At 45.2% G+C, this 26,230-nt stretch overlaps 1 protein-coding gene across 1 annotated transcript in view; it reads right to left on the reverse strand.

The window, feature by feature from the left end:
- The window catches only part of ppp3r1b (protein phosphatase 3 (formerly 2B), regulatory s1ubunit B, alpha isoform, b), a 58,704-nt gene that overhangs the window by 19,165 nt on the left and 13,309 nt on the right, over positions 1-26,230 (reverse strand). Inside the window, exon 2 of the mRNA XM_063199485.1 lies at positions 13,062-13,101. Within this exon, the coding sequence (XP_063055555.1) occupies positions 13,062-13,101 (40 nt within the window). The remainder of the gene's footprint in view (positions 1-13,061; positions 13,102-26,230) is intronic.

Here is a 26,230-nt window from a genome sequence, read left to right on the forward strand (position 1 = left end):
ATTATGATTTTTTCCATAATCGTGCAGCCCTAAAACGCATCCTCCTCTCTCTCCAACCTCCAGCCTCCAGGTGCTTTCCATCTCAGTGTAGTGAAGGTAACTGAGGTAATCCTGCGCTAGTTTGCCAATGAGCATCTTTTTTTTGTGATAATATTGAACCAAAGAGTAGGGGTGCATTCCAATATGCGGACTCCCATCCTCCCTTGCTCACCTGCCTCCTCGTGGCCTCGTGATGACGTCACCGACAACAGCATTGCCTTTCAATATCTCACAAAAGCTCAATTCATATGTCAGTTTCTCATTTGCAAACGGGATGGTAAATAGAGAATATTCCCCCAAAAGTTGTTGTGGCTAGGCTGTCAGCGGGGAAACTCAATCGTTTTCTCCACGGATGCGGGGCGTCAGTGTTAGCACAGATCGAGGAGGAGGCATTTTGGAATTCTCCCCCAAATCGTCTATCTGCTTCAGATAAAATATTTTTTTACACATTTCTGACTGGATACAGAGTAGGGCTGCACAATATATCGAAAATGTACTGAAATCGCGATATCAAGGGTGGCGATATGCGTATCGCAATGACTTCATTATCGATGACGAGCAAAACATTTTCTGTGCTGTCCAATCACTAGCTGATTGTCAACAAATGCGCAAGAAGCCGCCCCCCCCACACACAGACAAAAAAACACTCTGCCATATTTCCAAATATCGTTATCGAGGTATTGCATGCCGTTATCGAGTATCAAGTTTTTTTTCTGACATCGTTCAGCCCTAATACAGAGGGAGACTGGTGTTCCTACTCAACTCTTCTGCCAACCTCTCCCCCACTTCCCTTTTTTACTCTGCTCTGCTTCATCTCTGGTGTAGCGGATGTGAATTTCCATCCTCCTACATGAATGCCCTCTGTCTGTGGCTCACAAGCCCACCCAGCATGTACCACATTCACTAGTACTACACATTTACTATCCTCAATCTGCTCCGGCGCTACACAATTTCTGCCCGGAGACAAGAGTCAGCCAGATAGCATGTGTCAATTCCATTATACTCTACAGGGGTGTTTCCCAACCTTTTCTGTCTCGCGTACCCCCTAAGCCTCTTAGTTGTGCCATGAGTACCCCCTAATTCATGTTCTATATCGCTTTGTCTGTCCTGATGTGACTGCTCCATACATTTGTTATAATAATAACATTTTTCCAAGTACCCCCTGCAGTGTGCTCGCGTACCCCTAGTGGTACACGTACCCCTGGTTGGGAAACACTGCTCTACATGGATGGATGGATGGATGGATGGATGGACGGACGGACGGACGGACGGACGGACGGACGGATGGATGGAGGGAGGCAGGCATGGATGGAGGGATGGATGGATGGATGAATGCATATGGGATAGAGCACCGGTGTCAAACTCATTTTTGTTCAAGGGTCACATTAGATTTCAGGTGGGCCTTACCGTAACAAACAGTATTTGTGAAATATTGTTTATCCTTTATAAACGGTATAATAGTATTTGGCATTATTACATTCTTTATGCTAAACGCGTAGCTTAATCTCTGATCCGAAAGATCAATGATCATTAAAAACAAGTCATCACTGGAGATTTACTTTTATGACAATGTTTGTTATTAATGTGATCTTTTTTTCCAAGGCAGGGGCCGTATTAAACCATCTGGCAGGCCACACCACCTTTAAAGTGATACTGTCCCATTTTTGGAAATAAGCTTATTTTGCACCTCCACTTGAGTTAAATAGTTCTTCTGTACTTTCGACCGTTCTCTGGGTATGGCAGTGCAAATTTTACCCCCATGCTAGCAGTTAACATTGAGTCCTATGAGACCAGCTGGCGGCTAACTGGTCTCATAGGACTCAATGTTAACTGCTAGCTTGGAGGTAAAATTTGCACTGCCATACCCAGAGAACGATTGAAAGTATAGGAGAACGGTAAACGCCTATTATTTTACTCCAGGGGAGGTGTAAAATAAGCTTATTTCCAAAAATGGGACAGTATCACTTTAAATAGTCTTCTTACTCATTAGATACAGTGAAATAACTGGTGTCTAAAAATGCAATTACAACTGTAGTACACGTTATTACGTCATATATTTTGTTTATCTACGTATCCTAATGACAATGACCATAATGTACTATGAAGTGGTTGTATAATGCACACATACCAGGGGCGGAGCTAAAGGTGGGGACAAGCAGGGCAATTGCCCCGGGGCCCCCTCCTGTATTGGTGTTGGGGGGCCTTATTGTGACCATGGCAGGCTGTATGGAGGAGGGGGGGGGGAGCCCTATAGGTGGTTTGCCCTGGGGCCCTGTGTGCAATTGTTCCGCCACTGTCACATCGGTACTGGTGGGGTTTGAATGTGCTGTGGCTATCTTGAGCTGCTATGTTTATGTGCACACTACCTGACAGCTTAAGTGCAGTTCTCCTCTCCCAGCACCACACAGACACACGCATGCGCCCGCAATGCATGCACGAGCACACACGAGCGCTCTTCACATCTTTCCACATAAATGTGTTTCACTCACAGCAGAGCCACTTCCTTAGTCTTGTTCCTTCAATGTCTCCCCCTCTTTTTCTCTCTCACACACACACAGAACCACAGAGAGACACACACGCATACACGCTTCTCATCTTTCCACATAGATGTGTTTTATTCACATCAGAGCCACCTCCATAGTATCTTCCTTCATTGCCGCTCCCTCACTCACTCACAAGCCCATCTCCTCCACGCATCTCATCCCTCTAGCCCCACTTCACACACAGACAGCAACTGTCTTGCTCCTTAACATCTGTCTTTCTACATTGCCAGGCACGCACGCACGCACACACACAGTGTCTGCATTATAGAATAGCTTCCTCAGACAGCATAGCAGGGAGCATTGCATGCATGGCATGCGTGTGTCTGTGTGTGTTTTTAGGCAGCAGCATGGTGGTGGTGGTGGTGATGTGGATGGGACACAGACTTGTGTGGAAAGTTGAAGACTGAGAGCAAGTGTGTGTGTGTGTGTGTGTGTGTGTGTGTGTGTGTGTGTGTGTGTGTGTGTGTGTGTGTGTGTGTGTGTGTGTGTGTGTGTGTGTGTGTGTGTGTGTGTGTGTGTGTGTGTGCATCCTAAAGCATGCCCACAAGCATGCCACTGCACAAGGTGGAGTGGGAGTAAGGGTCTGTCTGCAACACTCACTGCCAACATTTTCTCAAATCTAGAGAGATAAATAGACACACACAAACACACATATATACTCATACTGAAACATGTTGGACCAAAAAAAGTAAAAAAGTAAATAAAATAAAAACATTCATACACACTACATGCCACTGCCTGTGCACACAGGGCTGGGAAGCCTGAGCGTGGAGTTTGATGTACGTTTGCTTGTAACTGTGACGCCATTTAAAAAAAAAAAAAGGGCAGTCATGGGTAAGAGGTTAGGTCGTTAGACTTGTATCCCAAAGGTTGCCAGTTTGACTCCCGACCCGCCAGGTTGGTGGGGGGAGTAATTAACCAGTGCTCTCTCCCGTCCTCCTCCATGACTGAGGTACCCTGAGCATGGTACCATCCCGCCACACTGCTCCCTTGGGGCACCATATGGGGCTGCCCCCTTGCACGGGTGAGGCATAAATGCAATTTTGTTGTGTGCAGTGAACACTTGTGTGCTGTGGAGTGCTGTGTCACAATGACAATGGGAGTTGGAGTTTCCCAGTTGGGCTTTAAAAACAAAAAGCCTGAGCGTGAAGTTTGATGTACGTTTGCTTGTAACTGTGACGCCTTTTTTTGATAATGTAAAAAAAACACATTTTCGAGACGATATCAAAATGGGAAGAATGGCGGGAAAGAAGTCATCGCTTCCTGGGAAAAAAGGGGAGGGTTGACGGGTATGGGTCACATATTGAGTTGGACCCATGGCATTTCAAATCCATCTCCACTCCATCTTGTTTCCAGCAAGGAAACACACACAACAACAAAACAAAAGGTCTGCAGCATATTCCACATCACTGGAAAGGTCCTGCAACCAGTTCGCAACTTTGTGTTTTTTGATGGAGGTAGAGGGTAGCTTGACAATAGATTTACTTTATATGTGTATATTTTCAGTATATTTCCTGCCCACTTTGTATCTGCTAGTGATGTTGGCTATGATTATGTCCTTGTTTGTAAGTCGCTTTGGTTATAAAACATCTGCCAAATGTAATGTAATGTAATAATTCAATTTATTGTGTATTTATTTACTGCACGCCCGCCCGCCGGCCCGCCTACTGCACACACAGTGCAGAGACAAATCCCATTGCCCACTGACTGATGCCCAGGTGTTGGCCACTGTGACGATGCACAGCTGCTGAGCTACTTGGAGTCACGACAACATACATCCTCCATCCCCCCATGCGGAGAAAACCAGCCACCTACTCAGTGACTCTGGCTGGTGAGTGCACTCACGCACGCACGCACGCACGCACGCACGCACGCACGCACGCACGCACGCACGCACGCACGCACGCACACACGCACGCACGCACACACACACACACACACACACACACACACACACACGGAAACCACCTCCTCCTCTGACATGGCCTCAAAGTGGTAGACCTCACACACACATAGGCACGCGCACGCACACACAAACACACACACACGCGCACACACACACAACTGAGTGATGCCAAGGTGTGGGCCATTGTGATAATACACAGCTGCTAATAGGCTCAGAGTCACGACAACATACAGTACCATCCCACCCACCCCTTTGGAAAAGCCAGCCACCTACTCAACGGCTCCCTATCTTGCACAGACACACACACACACACAATACACCCCCTCAGACACAGCCTCAAAGTGGTGGGCCTCCCTTACATACATGCACACATAGACACGCACACACACAAGCACAAACTGAGAAATCCTCAAAGCAGTGGAACACACACACACACACACACACACACACACACACACACACACACACACACACACACACACACACACACACACACACACACACACACACACACACACACACACACACACACACACACACACACACACACACACACACACACACACACACACACACACACACAGAGTGTGGAATCCTCCGCCTACTCAGTGACACACTCTCGCAAGCGCGTTTACATGCGCACTCACACACACATATGATCCATCCTTCCAGAATTGTCCACCTACTCAGTGACACCAGCCTCAAAGCAGTAGACCTTCCTCGCTCTATACACACACGCACATACACGCGCATACACGCACACGCACACGCAATTAATCCTCATGGAGGAAACCTCTACCTATTCAGTTCTACCAGCGTCTATGTCTCTCGCACGCATGCACTCAGTGGCGGGAGCCGGACAAAACGACTTCCACGGTTTCCATGGCAACAACTGAGAAGAAACAGGATATGTAGAGGCTCGTGGGAAATGTAGTTTCTTTTTTCTAATATATGCGGCCTACTGTAGGGACAGCTACACATCATGTGCATTTTTAGCCTTGGCTAATTTCCAATGCCCGTCCTGTAGGCCTACAAATCAGCCCAAACGTGACGGGAACGCGTCCAGAGGCATTTTGAGGGCAAGGAGAGCAACAGGCAAGCTTTAGGAAAATGCATGGATATGATGCGCAAGGGTATGCTTTCTGAGACAGCCCTTTGTGATGTTGGAATGCTTGCATTCTGCTTTGCATCCGTCCTACTACACCACGGCTAGTCTGAAATAGTCCGCCAACACCAGAGATTCTTTAAGTATAGAGATATGCCAACATAATAGGTTTCTATGGGCACCTAGCATGACCAGGTTCCGGTCTGCCTAAAGGGGCGTGTCATAATGCTCCTAGCATTGAATAGAACAGTCCTCAGGTCTGCCTAGGTCTGCCTAAAGGGGGATTTCCCCCCCAATAATAGAACCCGGAAACAATGGGCCAATGGAACCTCTCTCTCTCTACTCTCTCTGGCCAACACTTTCTGGTCCTCATGTGGGCTTTGTCGCTTTCTGTCTGATTTTACGGTTAGGTAGGCGTCTCCTAGCCTGGAAAATACCATGCTGCTTTCGCTCCGATCTCTTCCGAAAAAAAAAAAAAAAAAACGTAAGTTACGTTACGTAACCCTTCTTTGCATCTGCATTTGTTGTTCTGTATATTTCGTGTGCACTTTGTATCTGTTAGTGATGTTGGCTATGACTATGTCCTCGTTTGTAAGTCACTTTGGTTATAAAGCATCTGCGAAATGCAATGTAATGTAATCTGGAAGACAGCAGGGCTTCTATCCCTCAGCGAGGCATCCAGATCTAAGGGGGCAATCAGTAAGCGGGGAGGGGTGGAAAGACAGCGATGCATGCTACTGGACAAATGGAAGCTAGCAGTTTGTTTGAATACAACGAACACGATTGGCTATGGGCTAGGTACATGGCCAATAAACGGCTATTAGCAATTGTAAACCCTACCTGCCCTATGAGAAACTCACTTAGAGCAGGGGTGGGGAACCCCTCTCTCGAGTGATGTTTACTGCCGACTGCCGTATTCCGCCCCGGCATAATTTTAAATGTTATGCGGTTTCACATGAAATATGACACATTTTGTAAAGAAATGTTAGAACTTACATTTGCAATACAAAGGAGTTATATTTTCAAAGGAACTAGCGAAGGTGGGGTCTGTTGTATAGGTGACCGCCTACAATATAGGCCTAAGGTGCAGAGGTAAATCCTGGTTTGTGTTCATAGTATGGCCGAGGAGGGCTGGAGGGCTTCATAAAATTTGAAGTGGCTCCTCGAATGAAAAAGTTTTCCCACCCCTGCAGTAGGAGGTCTCCAGGAGGTCTCTCACTTGTGATATAGTCTGGTGTGAACCAGGCAAGACCTATCCAGTTGAACCACACTGATCTATCAGGACTGTAGGTCAATCTCTCCAGGTTTGGGAAGAGTGAGGGGCAGCTGTTCTTCTCTCACTAGAACCCCCCTCCCCACTACTATCCACTCACCCCCAAATAACATACGTGTGGGTTAAGGGGGTGTTATGACCCCCCAAAAATATCCGGGATCAGAGGAAGAGGGGGAGACAGAGAAGAAGACATGAAAAGGATTCCTGACATGTGAGGAAGGCTTTGAAATCGAACCCTGGAAGTGATACCCCCAGTCCTGTTATGAGCCATTTGAGCTCTTTCCTCCTATTTGTGAAAAATAAATACATAAAAATCGGCATGGGTTCTTTTGTTGAAAAATACGCACCTGATTACATTATAGTATTGCGTTGCGTTTAGATCAGAGCACTGACTTCAAGTGATTAGAGCGAATTGGATTCGATTCGTCTCTGGAGTAAAGTGGGGCTAGTCCAGCCTGGCTATCCCGACTGGAAAGCTCTGCAAGCAAGCCCTCGCCTGGCAAAGTCGCCAGTGCCTAGAGGGAAGGCTTTACCCGCACTCAGGATGTCAAGAATGAATCAATTAAAAAAATGATTGCAGTTAATCGCCAACTCGCCTGGCGAGAGAACCAGGTGAAATGGGTATGACAAAGTATGTGTGAGGAAGAGGTGTGAAGAGTGGAAACATTTCAATCACCTTTGGATTAAAGAATAAAAATAGAAATTCATTTAAATGTTGAGATTGATGTCATTTTTAAATGTAATAATTAGCATGTGCACATCGACAAAAACAGTGGTCCAGGTGCCAGGCAAAAGTGGTAGACAGATAGAGTAGTCAGCACACTGGGCATGAGCTGCAAAAAATATAAAAACTTTCTTTCATTAGAAACAGCAACGTTTCGATCCCTCATCATTGCCTGAGGACGATCCAACAGGTGGATCGAAACTTTTGCCGTTTGTAATGAAGTGAAGTTTATAATCTTTTGGAGCTCATGCCCAGTGGAACATTCCATCACACATAACGGTCAAAGACGTCCAAAATGGAATTGTTCTTCAGTGTAACGGATACCTTCTGCTGACTGTAACTGTAAAAAAACATGATTTTAAATTGTTTCAAGTGAATGGATGACAGCCCAGGCTTTCATGAATTCACTGGAAAAAATAGATAAATAAAAAGAGTCATGTTTTTTACAGTTACAGTCAGCAGAAGGTATCCGTTACACTGAAGGACAATTTCATTTTGGACGTCTTTGACCCATAATCACAGGAGGGTCAGGGTAGGGCAAGATGCCTTGCCCAAGGACACTTCATCCACAGACAATATTTGTAAGATAAAAGCACTGAACATTCATTTCCATACACACACCCCACACTCCACAATCATATGTCTCGTTAAGTTATGCATCCTGCTCTTCTGGTTTCAATCCAACTCCCTCTTCCTTCATCTTCTCTCTCGCTGTGTGTGAGTGTGAGTGTGAGTGTGTGTGTGAGTGTGAGTGTGTGAGTGTGTGAGTGTGTGAGTGTGTGAGTGTGTGAGTGTGTGAGTGAGTGAGTGAGTGAGTGAGTGAGTGAGTGAGTGAGTGAGTGAGTGAGTGAGTGAGTGAGTGAGAGAGTGAGAGAGTGAGAGAGTGAGAGAGAGAGTGAGAGAGTGTGTGTGTGTGTGTGTGTGTGTGTGTGTGTGTGTGTGTGTGTGTGTGTGTGTGTGTGTGTGTGTGTGTGTGTGAGTGAGTGAGTGAGTGAGTGTGTGTGTGTAGCAGCTCCTCGACTGAGGGATTACCCCCCTATGGAGGCAAATGCATCCCGCACACGCACGCCATCATACACATATATGCAGCATCACCACACACACGCACAAACACTATGTCGATGTGCTACACAAACACACTATAAATGTGGTATACGCGTACACACACGCGTACAACTTGCAGTCTGGGTAGTGTACGTGTGCTTCCAACGTTAACGCAACTTGGCCATGAGTGTTGTGGAGAGGTTTCACGGACGCATGCTTGAGTTGTTCCCACCTCTCTGTGTCTGTACCTGTGTCTGGCTCAACCTCAAGCCAATGCAGCAGTGGCAGCAGCAGCAGCAGTGTTGGCTGGCCTGTGGGCTGGAAGCAACAGTAGTATGTAGAGATGCACCGGATCCTGATTTTTAGGATCCTGTCGGATACCGGATCCACTGCTTAAGATCCTGCCGGATCCGGAACCGGATACCGGATCCTACAAAAGGGTTGAAACATATAGTCTACTCGCACACATGGGCCCTTTTTATTACGTTGATTCGGATCCTGTGAAAAACCCTATTATCCTGCCGGATCCGGAACTGGAACCGGATCCGGTGCATCTCTAGTAATATGTACTGTATGTGCGTCAGTGTGAGTGTATAAAATGACGGAAAGTGAATTTGTCCTTGAGGGTGTGTGTGTGTGTGTGTGTGTGTGGTCATGCTGCATGCGTGTGTGTGCGTGTGTGTGCGTGGTCCATCCCGGTCTCTGATGGCCAATTAACAAGACAAGAATGTGCTTTAATATGCAGGTCATAAGTTTGGGAGTGCGTGTCCCCTTGCCTCTCTATTGGCAAAGTGATGTGTCCCATGTCTGTGTCCGTGTCCGTGTCTCGCTCACCATCAAACGTTGTTTGGCGGTGACTGCAGCAATGCTGGCTAACTGCAATACATAGCTGCGTGTGTGTGTGTGTGTGTGTGTGTGTGTGTGTGTGTGTGTGTGTGTGTGTGTGTGTGTGTGTGTGTGTGTGTGTGTGTGAGTTAATGCAGGCGTGTGTGCGTGTGTGTGAATGTAACGCGGGTTGGGAGAGGTGGCAGCGGTGTGTGTGTGTGTGTGTGTGTGTGTGTGTGCGTGCGTGCGTGTGAGTATAACGCTGGTTGGTGGCGGTCAGTGTTGGCAGCAGTGTGTGTGTGTCTGGATGGGGGCAATGGCAGCGGTGAGTGTGAGAGTGAGTGTATGTGTGTGCGTGTGAATATAACGCTGGATGGGGGCGGTCGGTGTTGGCAGTGGGGTGTCGATATCCTGCCGGCTCGTTTACGACCCCCTGGGGTGCGGACCCCCAGACTAGACGCCTTGCGTCACCTCCAGCTCCTCGTCTCGACACCCTGACCCCGATAATCTCTCGCGCTCTCTCTCTCTCATAACCCCCCCATCCACCTCTCTCTCGCGAGCCTGTGCAGGAGTGTGTGTAAAAATGATGGGGTGCACCTTGTGTCATCTCCACAGCCTGACCTTGATGATATCTGTGTGTGAGTGAGACAGAGCCAGAGAAAGAGAGAGAGAGAGAGAGAGAGAGAGAGAGAGAGAGAGAGAGAGACAGAGAGAGACAGAGAGAGAGACAGAGAGAGAGACAGAGAGAGAGACAGAGAGAGAGACAGAGAGAGAGAGAGAGAGAGAGAGAGAGAGAGAGAGAGACAGAGAGAGAGACAGAGAGAGAGAGAGAGACACTCATCTCTACTTCTCGTTCTGACGGCCTGAATTGGATCATTTCTAGGGTGTCTGTGTGTGTGTGTGTGCCAACGCCTTGCCTTACCCCCTCTGCTAGACTCGCCACCATGACCTCGATAATCTGTGGTGTGTGCGTCGTCTGTGTGCGTGCATGTGTGTCAAGAGGAGCGCGCGCGCGTGTGTGTGTGTGTGTGTGTATGGCATGCAGTATTGCGTGCGTGGTGTGTTTGCAAAGGAGATTGTGCCATGCCCTGGCCAACCTTGCCACACCTCTTCTCTCAATGCCTGGGCCAATCTTGCTAACTGCGTCTGTTGGACTGTGCCTGCTCTGTATGTGTGGAACGGTCATCTTTTTACACACACACACGCACTGCACACTCCAGTGAAAGGGGTGGTAAGTGTGTGTGTGTGTGTGTGTGTGTGTGTGTGTGTGTGTGTGTCTGGTTGGCTACTGCTCCCTGTTCCTCTCTCCCCCTCATCGCCTGGTCTTCCAAAAGTGGGATTAGCGGTAGCATTCCTTAAATATGGAGCCAGCATTCCTGGGATGCTGGAGGTGCCGTGCTGTGTGTCCATATCCAACACCCCTGTCTCCGGCTACCGCCACCCCGCTCCGTATAACCCCCGCCTGACCACAGGAGGGGGAGGAAATGCCCCCCCCCCAAGGTTGCCCCCGGGAGCCAGAGACAGGGCTGTTGGATGTGGACACGCAGCACCGCCTGCATCCTAGGGGTGCGTTTCTCGAAACCGTAGTTGCTAACTAGGTTAGCTACCTTGTTGTTTGCAATGCGATTTCCCATTGACAACTACACAAGTTGCTAACTGGCTAACAACTACACTTTCAAGATACGCATTCCTGGGATGCAGGAGGTGCTGTGTGTCCATATCCAACACCCCTGTCCTGTTTCTGGCTCCCGTCGCTCCGCAGAACGCCTGACCACACGACCCACCCCCCACCCCCCCCCACCCCCAAGGCTGCCCCCAAAGCAGTCTGCTGCCCTTAAAGGGACACTGTGCAGGAAATGGTCAAAAAGGTACTGCAACTATGCTGCTCATTGAAACTGGGCTGCCTATTACCAAATTTCATCTTTACATGAAAGTTAACTAAGTACTAAACAAATATTTTCTAGTATGGTCCAAGTACAGTCATTTTTGCAGCTAAAAATGGCTATTTTTGGAAATTCAAAATGGCGGACCATGGAGAAGATCCCCCTTTTTCATGTATGAAAAGTGCAATTTTTCCAGTCATAATGAATACTTAGAATTTGATGCTGGTGGTAAGTCTTCATGAAAAAGGTAACATTAGTGAATGGGCAGCATTAATTCTGGAAATAAACAACTAAAAATCTCATTAAACAAAGGCGTAGGTCAGAGGGCTTCGGCGTTCTGTTTTGTAGTGCGATAACTAAAAATCTCACACAGTGTCCCTTTAAATTAACGCTGCACTGTGTAGGTGGTTGTGGCCAGAGTAGGTATTGCAACTATGCTGCTCATTGCAACGGCGCTGCCTATTGCCAAAGTTTTGCAGCTAAAAATGGTTATTTCTGGAAATTCAAAATGTCGGACACAGAGAAGATCCACTTTTTCATGTATATGCACGCATGTGTCATAGTGTTCATGTGTCTGCGCACAGATGTGCGTTTCTTACTACATACAGTACCTGCCCATCTCTTGCTAGGGGGTGACTCGGGGGGTGACTACGTCACATTGATGCACGGCCTCGCTTAAATCCTTGGCATTTTGGACTGCACACTACTCAATGGTAAAATGGTTACAATGGGTTTCCTATGGGGTGTTACCTTAAATGCCCAGCCTTGTGTGTGTGTGTGTGTGTGTGTGTGTGTGTGTGTGTGTGTGTGTGTGTCTGTGTCTGTGTCTGTGTCTGTGTCTGTGTCTGTGTGTGTCTGTGTGTGTCTGTGTGTGTCTGTGTGTGTCTGTGTGTGTCTGTGTGTGTCTGTGTGTGTCTGTGTGTGTGTCTGTGTGTGTGTCTGTGTGTGTGTCTGTGTGTGTGTCTGTGTGTGTGTCTGTGTGTGTGTCTGTGTGTGTGTCTGTGTACACGTGTCACAGTGGGCACGTGTGTCTGGATACAGATGTGCGTTTGTAGCTACATACAGCATCTCTTGCTAGAGTTGCAGTGGGGTGACTACGTCACATTGATGCACGGCCTCGCTTGTGTGTGTGTGTGTGTATGTGTGTGTGTGTGTGTGTGTGTGTGTGTGTGTGTGTGTGTGTGTGTGCGTGTGTGCGTGTGCGTGTGTGTGTTGATACCCAGCCTTGCTTGAAAACCTTGGCATTTGTGGGCTTCACACTAGACTCCGGTGAGTCACTGTAGTTTGCTCTCTAGTCAAACCTACACAGCAATTCGTCAAACAAACCGAAAAATAAAAAACACAAAACAACCACAATATACAAACACCACACAACGGTTAACCACACACACCCCACACAGAAGGTCACCACACCATGAAGACCTAAAAGCTTGCGGTCGCATACACATACACATACACATACACATACACATACAGGCACGCACTTGCACACTCTCAAATCGAACATTCAAAATCTTTATCATGACTAAAGGAGAACTCGGCCTACTGAACAGACGCAACATAGACCATATCAGCAGCCAGAGTAAATAATAAAAAACTACTTCACGGTAGAGAAGCCTCCTGTACTTGTCACCCATGGAGAAAGCCTGCTGCACTCTTTAGCCCTCTTCTCATGAGGCTTATAGACAAACATCTCAAAAGGTGAAGGTGGTTACTTACAGTGCGAGCACATCTCAAGGGGGTAACTAGCTTCATTTCCCTGAAAAAGAGGAGATGGGGAGAGAGAGATAGACCATGTTAAGATTATAAAAACATTGTAATAATAAAGAGACAAGAAATTCACTTCAGAAATCATTAAAAACATTTTAATATGGCATTGGCAACACAACATTTTTGTCACAAGACAAGGATTCTTTGGCTCAAACAGCATTTTTACCTCAGCCAAGGAGGTTATGTGATCATACCAGTTTGTGTGTACATTCGTTTATTTGTATGTTCTGTGCGTGAGTGTTTCTGCGTATGGTGCGTACGTGTTTCTTTCCACCACCAGAGGGCGGAGATGCACACAGCCTTTTAGAGCTTAAAGGGGTATGCCACTATTTTGGGGCTTAATACAGTTAAAATCGTTGGCTGGGGTTCATATAGGTGGCAAAGTGTCTTATTTTTCATGTAAGCCGTTGCCTTGCTTTAAGACAAGTTAAAAGACTGAGCATGTCGCTAAGCTAGTGAAGGTCTATGGATCCGTGTAGCATGCAAGCCCCAAAATAGTGGCATACCCCTTTAACTATTTTTAGTACTAAACTACAAATGCACTCAGGGAGTGCAGACCTCCGCCAAGGAAGCTGTTTGGTAGAACATTTGACTATGTTACACCCTAATTTTTCAAGTTTTTCTGCCTTGTTTTTGCTGAGTTAGAAACGCCCCAGCAATGGTGAAGAAATTATTTTAAAAAAATTCCTACCACCAAAATTCAATCATTTTCAACAACTCCTTTCAACAACAATTCCGTTGGTAACTTTTGAGTTATCCTGCCGACAGACAAACAAACAGACAAACAAACAGGCACGAAAACATAACCTCCTTGGCGGAGGTAAAAAAAACAACTTCAAACCCCCACTATGACTACTGCTGCCCAAGCTGCTACAAATTTTCCAATATGTCTATGCATGCGAAAAAAACATCCGTGAGTGCGTTAAAATATGCAACCTTGCCTCCTCCACTGGCCTCGCCCCGCCTCCTGGCCCCTCCTCCGTGGAGAAAACGATAAAGTTTCCCAGCTGTCAGCCTAGCCACAACAACTTTTGAGGGACTGTTTTTCATTCACCATCTCAATTGCAAATGAGAAAAAGACTTTACAATTGAGCTTTTGCAAGATATTGAAATACAATGCTGTTGTCAGTGATGTCATCATGACATTACTTCCTGGTACGAGGAAACAAGCACAAGTGGAGGAGGCAAGGTCGCATATTGTAACACACTCCCTGTGTCTCTTTCCTTGCTTGACTCCTTCCCCAGATAAGTGTTGCCATTTCCACTGGTCACAAAATGAGGGCAGCCATGATTGACAGTTGTGGAAGTGAAGCGTTCCTGTCCGTTGCCCAATATCGCCAGTATCTCTATGCACATGAAAAATATCCTTGTTCTAAGCATGACTACGGCCTTTGATTCACATTGCAATTTCCATATATTGCCCTTTACAAAACAGACATGACTGACAGTTGTTGAACAGCTCTTTCCCACTGTTCGGCATTATCTCTGACTGTAGGTGTGAAAGGTACATCCTTTTATTCTTCGGTCCTTGCTTGACTCTGAGCCAATGCGGAATTATCGTACCAAAACCTCAAAATCATCGTTTTTGGGGGCTTTTTGGGAGGAAATTATCGTACAAGACCCAAATTGAATGACAACTCTGAAGTTATCATACATCATGTTTTTTTAATCGTACAGAGGACGATATAATTATATATAATTTAAAAAGCATACATTTTGCCTGTGTCCTACAATGACTCCTGTCAATGATGTATGCATGTTGTTGGCATTTCCATTTCCATTTACTCATAAGCAGCCATGATGACTGACAGCTGTTCAAAGAAAGATCTTGTCCACTGATCAGTATCTATGCATATGAAAAATAAATATCCTTGTAAGGTGGTGTCCTAGCATGACTGACGACAATGAAAGCAGCCATGATATAAAGTAACCGCTCTTGCCCACCGCATCCTGTGTATCCTAACTTGACTCTTCTCTGATGTGGTGGGCCTTTCAGTCAGTGGCACAATGACAGCAGACTCTCATTCAACAACCAACACAGTAACCAACATCATACAAGTAGGTAAGAAAACACTCCAATTTGAACCGTCTATCTATTGAGTTTTTGCACTACGCCTTTGCATTTGACTCGTGGTCCACAACGCTCAGCGGCAGGTTAGGCTTAGGGATGGTTTTGGTCTTGGTCAAATGGCAAAAGTGTTTTCCCATGGGGTTGAGGACCACAATTTTACTCGCAAAGGCGCTGAACCTAGGGCTGCACAATTAATCGAAAATAATAATAAAATAAAATAAAGTGATAAAATTGTGAAATCGAAGTCGTGATTTTAATCATGATTTAATCGTGGCAATAGTGACCTATCTTTGAGAGCGTCCTTGGAGCCAGAACATACTGACAGGATGGTGTTTATGGCCAGAAATCTGTCCACCTAAGTTTCATGCTATTGCCTTTCCATAATTATTACAATTCATTTTATTTTGCTCATCCCGTATATGATTCATTCTTGGTTATATTTCATCTTGTTATAATTTTTTTTTAAATCTGCAAAAAAATCAATAATCGTGATTAATAATCGTGATTACGATTTTGACCAAAATAATTGTGATTATGATTTTTTCCATAATCGTGCAGCCCTAGCTGAACCTCAATGTGGCATGCACTGCCGTGAAATGAATACGCCTTTGCATGATGCCAGTCTGCAGCGGCCAGTCAAGAGTCATTGAATGCCCACTGTACAAAATATACAAGCGAAAAACAAATATCCTTGTACTTGGCTCCTTTCTCTGATTGTGTGCTGGCATTTAAAGTTGGTGGCAAAATCAAAGCATGGCATAACTGACAGTTAACACAAGTGTTCTTACCCACTGCACAAAATAAAAATAAATAATGAAAGACAAAATATATATATATATATATACTGTATATATCCTTATATCCTACGTTGACTCGTTGTTTTTGACGTGTGTTGGCCTTTCACGGTAGTCACACAATCGAAGCTAACATGACAGACAGTTGTTAAAAGAAAGCATGACAGGCGGCTGCTTCAAAACTTCGAACACGGATGCGTAGTGTGCGTGTGTGCCGTGTGTGTGTGTGTGTGTACATGGATGGATGGACACTCTTTGGGTTTTAAAAACAAACCAAGGTAGACAACGGACAAAGACCAAAGGGAAATGTGGTTTGTAGTATGCTTTGATGCGCTTCCATGCAATTCAGGGAAGACATAGGCCTACAACCACATACCACGCAGACACCACTTCACAAGGCACATCAAGGGAGTAACTTATACTACTAATAAGCTGGGTCAGTAGTAAACAAGGTGAAGCTAACCTTGTGGAAGAGGTAAACCATCTAAAAGAAGTCCTTATTTTCTTAACTAAAAAAAATGTCTGCCGTTATATCTATTAGCAGGCCTACCACTTCCTGTAGGTAAACTAAGCCTGGTTTAACACTTAACCATGTTCTTAGTATACACCCCCCTGAACAAAAGAAGTCATTTAGGTATTGTAATAATTTGGAGGGTCTTTCATGCCTTTATTTGACAGGACAGGGTAAGATTAGTCATCAAAAGTATTGTGATGATATGTCCAGTATTGTGAACCTCTGTTGTACTAATTTGCTATGAACTTCACCCTGTTCGGATGCACTTAGAATGAATAAAAAAAAAAACAGTAAGCCAGGGAGGAAAGGAGAATAAGCCAGAGATGAGTGAGGGAGACAGGAAAAGACAAGGCAGGATGGAATAGGCCAAACAGGTTCCCAAACCTTTTCAGTGGGGAGCCCCTTTTGGACTCAAGAACATTTTCATGACCCGAAATGAATGGAACGGCTAGATTTTCCATGAATAGTCTGCTAATATTGTTAGAAATCCACAGGATGGCAAATACATCCACTAAACATACAAATGAATAATTTTACTGATAAAAAAATAGGGAATTACGCTGTTAACCCATTGACGACTAAGGCATCTGCAAAAAAGGGTTCTGAATGCCTGAGCCCTTTTTAAGAAAAGCTGCCCTCAGCCTATAAAAACCTAAATATCTCAGCTTCTGAAGTACATAAAAATATGTGTTCGTCCATCTCAAACAAACTGAGATTTTTAATAAAGTTGTCTCAAATCTCATGAGCCTGAATGTTGCGTAATGCAGCTCCAGGCACCAGGGCCAATGTTGCGCAACGCAACATCAGGCATCAATGGGTTAACTCGTGGATTTACCATTTTCCTACAATGTCCCTTTTATCCACGACCCCCCCTTGGGGTCCCGGCCCCCAGTTTGGAAACTACTGAGATAGACAATGGCAGGAGAGGAGAAAAGTAGATAGACAGACAGACAGACAGACAGACAGACAGACAGACAGACAGACAGACAGACAGACAGACAGACAGATGATGGCAGTTGGAGCAGGAGATGTAAAATGGCATGGAGAGGAGATGTACAGAGAGAGAGGGAGGGCGAGAGAGAGAGAGAGAGATGGAGAGAGACGGGGGGCGATGAAGGAAAGAGGAGTGAAAGAGGTACTTAGTTATAGAATATGATGGAGAAGCAGACAAAATAGCAAATGAGAGAGAGAGAGAGAGAGAGCGAGAGAGAGAGAGAGAGAGAGAGAGAACATGAAAGAGAGAGAGAAAAAAACAGCGAGAGAGACCATTGCATAGCAAGAGAGAGCAGGTGTTCAAGTGCCTGGTTACAGCATAGGGAGACTGCTCTGAGAGAGAGAGAGAAAGAGAGAGGAAGAGAGGGGATCATGGAGGAGGAGACAGAGAGAGAGACAGAGATACATTTAGAGAGAGAGAGTGAGACGGAGAGAGAGAGATAGAGGGGGGATCATGGAGGAGGAGACAGAGAGAAAGACTGAGAGATACATTCAGAGAAAGAGAGAGAGAGAGAGAGAGAGAGAGAGAGAGAGAGAGAGAGAGAGAGAGAGAGAGAGAGAGAGAATCATGGAGGAGGAGACTGAGAGAAAGACTGAGCGATACATTCAGAGAGAGAGAGAGAGAGAGAATGAGAGAGTGAGAGAGAGAGAGAGAGAGAGAGAGAGAGAGAGAGAGAGAGAGAGAGAGAGAATCATGGAGGAGGAGACTGAGAGAAAGACTGAGCGATACATTCAGAGAGAGAGAGAGAGAGAGAGAATGAGAGAGTGAGAGAGAGAGAGAGAGAGAGAGAGAGAGTGAGTGAGAGAGAGAGAGCACATGAAAGAGAGAGAGCACATGAAAGAGAGAGAAAAAGACAGAGCAAGAGAGACCATTGCATAGCAAGAGAGAGCAGGTGTTCAAGTGCCTGGTTACAGCAGAGGGAGACTCTGCTCTGAGAGAGACGGGGAGAGAGAGAGAGAGAGAGAGAGGATCATGGAGGAGGAGACAGAGAGAGAGACAGAGATACATTCAGAGAGAGAGAGTGAGACGGAGAGAGAGATAGAGGGGGGATCATGGAGGAGGAGACAGAGAGAAAGACTGAGATACATTCGGAGAGAGAGAGAGAGAGAGAGAGAGAGAGAGAGAGAGAGAGAGAGAGAGAGAGAGAGAGAGAGAGAGAGAGAGAGAGAGAGAGAGAGAGAGAGAGAGAGAATCATGGAGGAGGAGACTGAGAGAAAGACTGAGAGATACATTCAGAGAGAGAGAGAGAGAGAGAATGAGAGAGAGAGAGAGAGAGAGAGAGAGAGAGAGAGAGAGAGAGAGAATCATGGAGGAGGAGACTGAGAGAAAGACTGAGCGATACATTCAGAGAGAGAGAGAGAGAGAGAGAGAGAGAGAGAGAGAGAGAGAGAGAGAGAGAGAGAGAATGAGAGAGAGAGAGAGAGAGAGAGCATTACATAGCAAGAGAGCAAGAAAGAGCAGGTGAGTGAGATCGTATTCAAGTGCCTGATTACAGGGAGGTTCTGGGCCGCTAGGTGAACGCAATACACCACAGACTAGAGGATCAATCTAGGACACGGTTACCAGGGGAACGCAGCTAACAGTCTCAGCAGAGCGAGCGAGCGAGCGAACGCACACGCACACGCACGCACGCACGCACACGCACACACACACACACACACAAAACATTCTCAGCAGAAAAGCAGGGTAGTCTCCTCCAACCAGGAGTTTACATCAGTGTCGTCGACAGACAGACAGACAGACAGACAGACAGACAGACAGACAGACAGACAGACAGACAGACAGACACACACACACACACACACACACATACACGGGGGAAACGGCTCAGTCTCAGGCTCAGTCTCAACTAACCAGGGGTTACCTCAGCACCTATTTTAGCCATATCCTCTGGAGGCACAAACACACACATGCACAAACGCACACATGCGCACACACACACAGTCTCACACAGAGGGAGATACAGTATCTGGCTAGCGGTCTCATCTCAGCAGCGGTTACCTTGGGATTTACCAGGGACATCCTCTAGAGGCAACGGCCACCACACACACCCACACGCACGCACACATACGCGTGCACACGCACGCACTCGCACACACAAAAGCCAAAGAATCTTCTATTAGAGTAAGAGTTAGACCTAATAATAACAAAAGGCCTTAATGCTTGTGCTAGTGTCAAAGACTATGGCTTTTCTGACCATTACTGCATTTTTTCTGATGTTTCTATGTACCCTCATGTTCAAAGGGAATCTGTTACAGTCAAAAAACGTATAATCAACTGTGAGACAGCCTCACTCTTTCAGCAAGCACTTTCAGAGATCCAAAGTCAAACCTCAGAGAGTGCAGATGATCTCATGGTTAATTTTAATTCAAGGATGACCCGTATTATGGATGTTATTGCCCCCGAAAAAATCAAAACAGTGGGACGTGAAAAAGCACCTTGGAGAAAGAATCCCACAGTTATATTGCTAAAGCAAGAATGCAGGAGGGCTGAAAGACAGTGGCGTAAATCCAAACTTGAAGTCCACTACCAAATCTATAAACACACACTCTCGAAATACAACCAAGAAATTTCTAAAGCTAGACAATCTTTTTTCTCTGACATAATTAACAGAAATATTAATAATGCACGTGTCCTGTTTGGCACTGTGGAAAAGCTAGCAAGGCCCCCAAATCTAATGCCCTCTGAGTTCCTCTCAGTCAGCAAATGCAATGAGTTCGCATCCTTTTTCAAAGGAAAGATTGAAAAAATACGTGCAAACATACTCACACATGTGCAACCGACCCAAGATTCAGACCAGCTTGCTATGGTGAAGTTAAATCCTAACCTCATGAGAAATTTTCATTTAGTTGATGTGGACATTCTTAATAGAACGGTACAAAGTCTTAGCTCCTCTACATCTGACTTAGATATTTTACCAACAGCCTTCTTCAAATCCATCTTAAATCTAATATCATCAGATGTACTTCAGATCATCAACACCTCACTACAAACAGGCATATTCCCAGGCTGTCTGAAAGAAGCAGTTGTGAAACCCTTACTGAAAAAGAACAACCTGGATGCACTGGTACTAAACAACTATAGGCCCATATCCAATCTACCATTCATGGGTAAAATAATAGAGAAAATTGTTTTTAACCAATTAACTGCTTTTCTAATGTCTAATAGCTATTTTGATAAGTTTCAATCAGGTTTCCGTGCCTACCACAGCACTGAAACAGCTCTTATTAAAGTTATGAATGACATAAGATTGAATTCTGATGCTGGCAAATCATCCGTCTTGGTACTTCTTGATTTGAGTGCTGCTTTCGATACAGTTAATCATTCTATACTACTACATAGACTGGAACACTGGGTTGGCTTTACGGGCATAGTGATCGACTGGTTAAAATCGTACTTACAACAAAGAAGTTTTTTTGTCGCCATTGGAAGACATACTTCATCACCAATGTCTCTGGATTGTGGGGTCCCCCAGGGCTCCATTCTGGGACCACTACTGTTCAATCTGTATATGTTGCCACTGGGACACATTATCGAGAATAACTCCATAAATTACCATAGCTATGCGGATGATACCCAGCTCTACTTATCTATGTCCCCAAATGACTATACCCCCCTTGAATCACTCTATCATTGCATGGACCAAATTAACAAATGGATGTCTCACAATTTCCTCCAGCTGAACACAGATAAAACTGAAGTAATTATATTTGGGAAAAGAGAGGAGAGACAAAAGATTGCTACTATCCTTGAAACGAAGGGACTGAAAGCAAGGGAAACAGTTAAAAATCTTGGGGTCCTCATTGACAGTGACCTAAACTTCAACAGTCACATGAAAGCTATTACTAAGTCTTCATTTTATCACATAAAAAACGTCTCTAAATTTAGGGGCCTGATGTCTAAACATGATCTGGAGAAGCTAATACATGCCTTTATTTCTAGTAAAGTTGATTACTGTAACAGTCTTTTTACTGGCCTCCCCAATAAAGACCATTAAACAGCTTCAACTTGTACAAAACGCAGCTGCAAGGGTTCTTACAAAGACAAGGAAGTTCGACCACATTACTCCAATTTTAAGATCGCTGCATTGGCTCCCAGTAAGCTACAGAATTGATTTTAAGGCTATGCTACTTGTGTTTAAATCACTAAATGGAATGGGACCCACATATCTACTGGATATGTTTCAGCTGTATGCACCAACTAGGTCACTAAGGTCAACGGAGAAGAATTTGCTGGTGATTCCAAAAGTCAAAACAAAGTGTGGAGAGGCAGCCTTTAGCTTCTATGCTTCAAAGCTTTGGAACCAGCTTCCAGATGACATAAAAAATGCACCCACTATTGATAGCTTTAAATCTAGACTCAAGACAAAGCTGTTCTCAGATGCTTTCCCCTAGCTTAAATTACTTATTCTTATTATTTTTATTTTTTTATTTAATTTGTTTTATTTTATTTTATTTTATTATTATTTTTACCTTATGTTTTATCTTAATGTTTTTAAATGCTTTTTGACTCTAATTCATTTCCTTCTTTCTTCCCTGTTTCCTTTCATTTACATTTGTTAACTTTGTGAAGCACATTGAGTTGCACCTGTGTATGAAATGCGCTATATAAATAAACTTGCCTTGCCTTGCCTTGCCTTGCCTTAAGATGATGCATCACAAACCAAATATATATTACAAATCATCTCCTTTCACCCCACTTGCGCGCACACACGCGCACGCACGCACGCACGCACGCACGCACGCACGCACGCACGCACGCACGCACGCACGCACGCACGCACGCACGCACGCACGCACGCACGCACGCACGCACGCACGCACGCACGCACGCACGCACGCACGCACGCACGCACACACACACACACACACACACACACACACACACACACACACACACACACACACACACACGCACACACACGCACACGCGCACACGCGCACACACACCTCTACCTCTCTCACTCACTACATACACACACACACACACTCATGCCCACACAAACACACACACACAGACGCCCACACACACAGACGCCCACACACACAGATGTCCACACACACACACACGTGCGTACATGGCATATATAGCCTTTCATTATGCATGAGGACAACAGAAAGTGCTGGAATCTGCCAGAGCCGGAACAGCAAAAATTAGGCCACTCACTCTCCTGCCTTCCTTGCCTGCCTTGGTGTGTGTGTGTGTGTGGTGGGACTGTGTATGTTACAATTGAGTGTGTGTGTGTGTGTGTGTGTGTGTGTGTGTGGAATTGGGCCACCCTCTTGCCTTGCTGTGTGTGTAGCAGTGGGAATGTGAAAGTATGTTACAATTGAATGTGTGTGTGTGTGTGTGTGTGTGTGTGTGTGTGTGTGTGTGTGTGTGTGTGTGTGTGTGTGTGTGTGTGTGTGTGTGTGTGTGTGTGTGCTGTTAGACTCTCAAAGGGACATACAGAAATGGGAGAAAGCCTTTGGGTGTGTGTGTATATGGTTCTGATTGTGTGCGCGCATCTGTGAGACAGTGTGTGCGTCTCATTTGTTGGTGTGTGTGTATCCATGTGTGTATGCATGCATATGCACGGTATTTGCGTAGGAGTGTGTGAGTGTGTGTTTATGTGTGTGTGCATCCGTGTGGCGTTTGCGTAGGAGTGCGTGTGCATTTTGTGCGTGTGTGTGTGTAAGTGTGTGCGTGTGTGTGTGTGTGTGTGTGTGTGTGTGTGTGTGTGTGCATGTGTTTGTGTGTGCGCGCGCAAAATGCACGTGTGGCATGTGTGTGGGAGAAAAGACCAAAAAAAGGAGGCGCCATCCCTCTGAATCAAGGTCAGAGGAGAGCAGTGGTTCCCAAACTGGGGGTCGAGACCCTAAAGGGGTTGCAGAGGTACTGAAAGGGGGCCGAAAAGGGACAAAAGGGAGAGAGAGAGAGAGAGAGAGAGAGAGAGAGAGAGAGAGAGAGAGAGAGAGAGAGAGAGAGCTAGTGGCCTTTGCATGTAATGTTTACCTGGGAAATGGTTCATGTGACTTCCTACCTGTGCTGGGCAGGTGTATATCATTAGGAATTCCTGTTTGAGCAGTACCCTGAAGAAGGCTTGCGCCGAAACGCGTGGGTCTCTGCTCCCATGTTTTTAAACTTATTAGCCATGTTTCAATAAAGGCTTTTTAATATTTTTCCACAAGAAGAGTGCCTTGGACTCCTTTTTTTGGACAAGATACTGTTTTTTCCCCAACACCAAAGAGCACCTTTAAGATTTTTTCTGAACAATTCCCTGAGCCTTCGGATTTCCTCTTCACTTGAGGGACAAAAGGGACTTTGCATAAATACAGGAAATCCACAGCTTAACAGTTAATAGCTAACATAATTCCATAATTTGGTTAGCAACAGCATTCACTTGTACGGTTACTTAATAGATGCACTGTATTTGCTGTACTGTGGATTTCTAGCAATATTAGCTGACAAAGTATTAATGGAAAATCGAGCAATATTCATGGACAAATTAATTATAAACAAAATGTTCCTAGGGAGTTAACTTGTGGATTTCCCATTTTTATTTAAAGGGACACTGTGCAGGAAATGGTCAAAAAGGGTACTGCAACTATGCTGCCTATTACCAAATTTGATCTTTACATGAAAGTTTACTAAGTATTAAACAAATATGTTCTAGTATGGTCCAAGTACAGTCATTTTTGCAGCTAAAAATGGCTATTTTTGGAAATTCAAAATGGCGGACCATGGAGAAGATCCCCCTTTTCATGTATGAAAAGTGCAATTTTTACAGTCATAATGAATAATTAGAACTTGATGCTGGTGGTTAGTATTCATGAAAAAGGTAACTTTAGTGAATGGGCAGCATGAATTCTGGAAATAAACAACTAAAAATCTCACACAGTGTCCTTTTAATGTCCCTTTTGTCTGCGACCCCCCCACTCCCCCCCCCAGTACCACTGCCCTAGGGGTCCCAGCCCCCAGTTGGGGTACCATTGGAACAATGGAAGGAGATTCCATCCCTGCCCTGCTATGCCTGAAACGGCTTCCCCTTGGACGAGGAAGAGAACCCGGAAAAGACGGAAGAGAAGAAAGGACTGGGAAAGCAGGGGAATGTTTCAAATAAAAGATGGCATGTCTCCCTCATTCTCATTATTTCTCTTCCTTCTCACCTTTGCCATTCACTCTCTTCTTCTCTCCCTCTCTCCATCTCGTCTGACACTTTGCTCTTCCTCACTTATCAACTTCCGTCTCTGTCACTCTCTCACACGTCTTGCACCTGGATTTCTGCTTTTGAGAAACGCTCAAAGAAGGGCCGATGATGCCTAAATGAATGCCCATTACTATGTCTGCTTCTACTGGTGTTTTAAACGTTGTACAGTGACCTTGATTGTAAAGAAAAGTGCTTCCATATAAAATGTATTGTTACTATCATTATTAATAATATTATTAAAGTACAGGTCATAGGTTACAGGTTAGGGCATGAAAGATGGTAATTTGGGGGGCCCACATCTTGGGCCTCTCTCCATCGCATAGCCCTCTCTCCACATCATAGGCTTCTACCTCTATTGTATTCATTTATCCAGAATTTAGTCATCACTACCACAGACAGGAAAAGTTAGGAACCATTAAAAGGTAAACTATGCGTTATTTTAGTAGTTTGTAACCAGGCCTCTAAATGAACACCAGCCACCCAGCCAAATGCTGGTGAAATTTAAGTTTGGCAGGTAGAAAAGAACAAATCACTATCCACTTTGACCCATTCGTGAGTGCATGTTTGACTAGCAAGATTAACATCTTTGGCTGGTGATGAAAGAAGTGAATTTAGAGCCATGTTTATAACTATAATTCATGCTGCTCATCAACAAGTCTTTCCTTTGTGTGTGTTTGGTAGTGGGAATATGTAGTATTTTACAATTGAATGCGCACGTGTGTGTGTGTGTGTGTGTGTGTGTGTGTGTGTGTGTGTGTGCATTACCGCAGAGATACACCAGCGGCGATCTGAGCGAGTCGAGCGACGGAAGTAATTGACTTTGTATTGAGTCGAGAGACAAAAGCGATTCTGGAGACTAGAGCGATATGCGAGACGAGCGCGACAATTTGAAGTTGAAATCTTTTCAACTTTTTATGACGCGGTTCGGCGACAAGCCGCGACAGCCAATGACTGTATAGAGGTCAGTGACCACAGCCAATGGGAATGCTTGAATGCTTTGCCTTCTGCCTGTACGGACATACTCTAGTCTCCTCAGTCTCTCGTATCGCTTGAGTCGCGTCGCCGCTGGTGTATCTCTGCATGTTCGTGAACGTTTGCGTGTGTGTGTGACTACTATTCATTATGGATGGAAAAATTACAGTTTTCATACATGAAAAGGTGGATCTCCCCCATGTCAGCCATTTTTAGCTGCAAAACGTACTCTACATTGGTCATACAAGTAAATATTACTGTATCACTTAGGTCATGACAAGTTATTAGTATTCATGAAAATGAACACTGCACAGTTGCAATACCTGGACACCATCCTACATAATGTACCTTTAAGGTAGCAGACTACCCATCTTTTCGCTCATACTGTAATATCTATCCATGCCAACTTAGGGCTTGATTTCAGCCAATGTCCGTGAATGCCAGAAGACGACACACATTGTATCTCCCTCCAGACACCCCTTAAAACTGGGACAGAGTGCCATTAACAGAACACCACACAGTACATTTTTAACACGTTTCCAATTTGTCCTACTCTCCAAGACAGTGTTGAATTATCACTACAC

The sequence above is a fragment of the Engraulis encrasicolus genome, chromosome 1, assembly GCF_034702125.1.
Source record: "Engraulis encrasicolus isolate BLACKSEA-1 chromosome 1, IST_EnEncr_1.0, whole genome shotgun sequence".
Taxonomy (NCBI): Eukaryota; Metazoa; Chordata; class Actinopteri; order Clupeiformes; family Engraulidae; genus Engraulis; species Engraulis encrasicolus.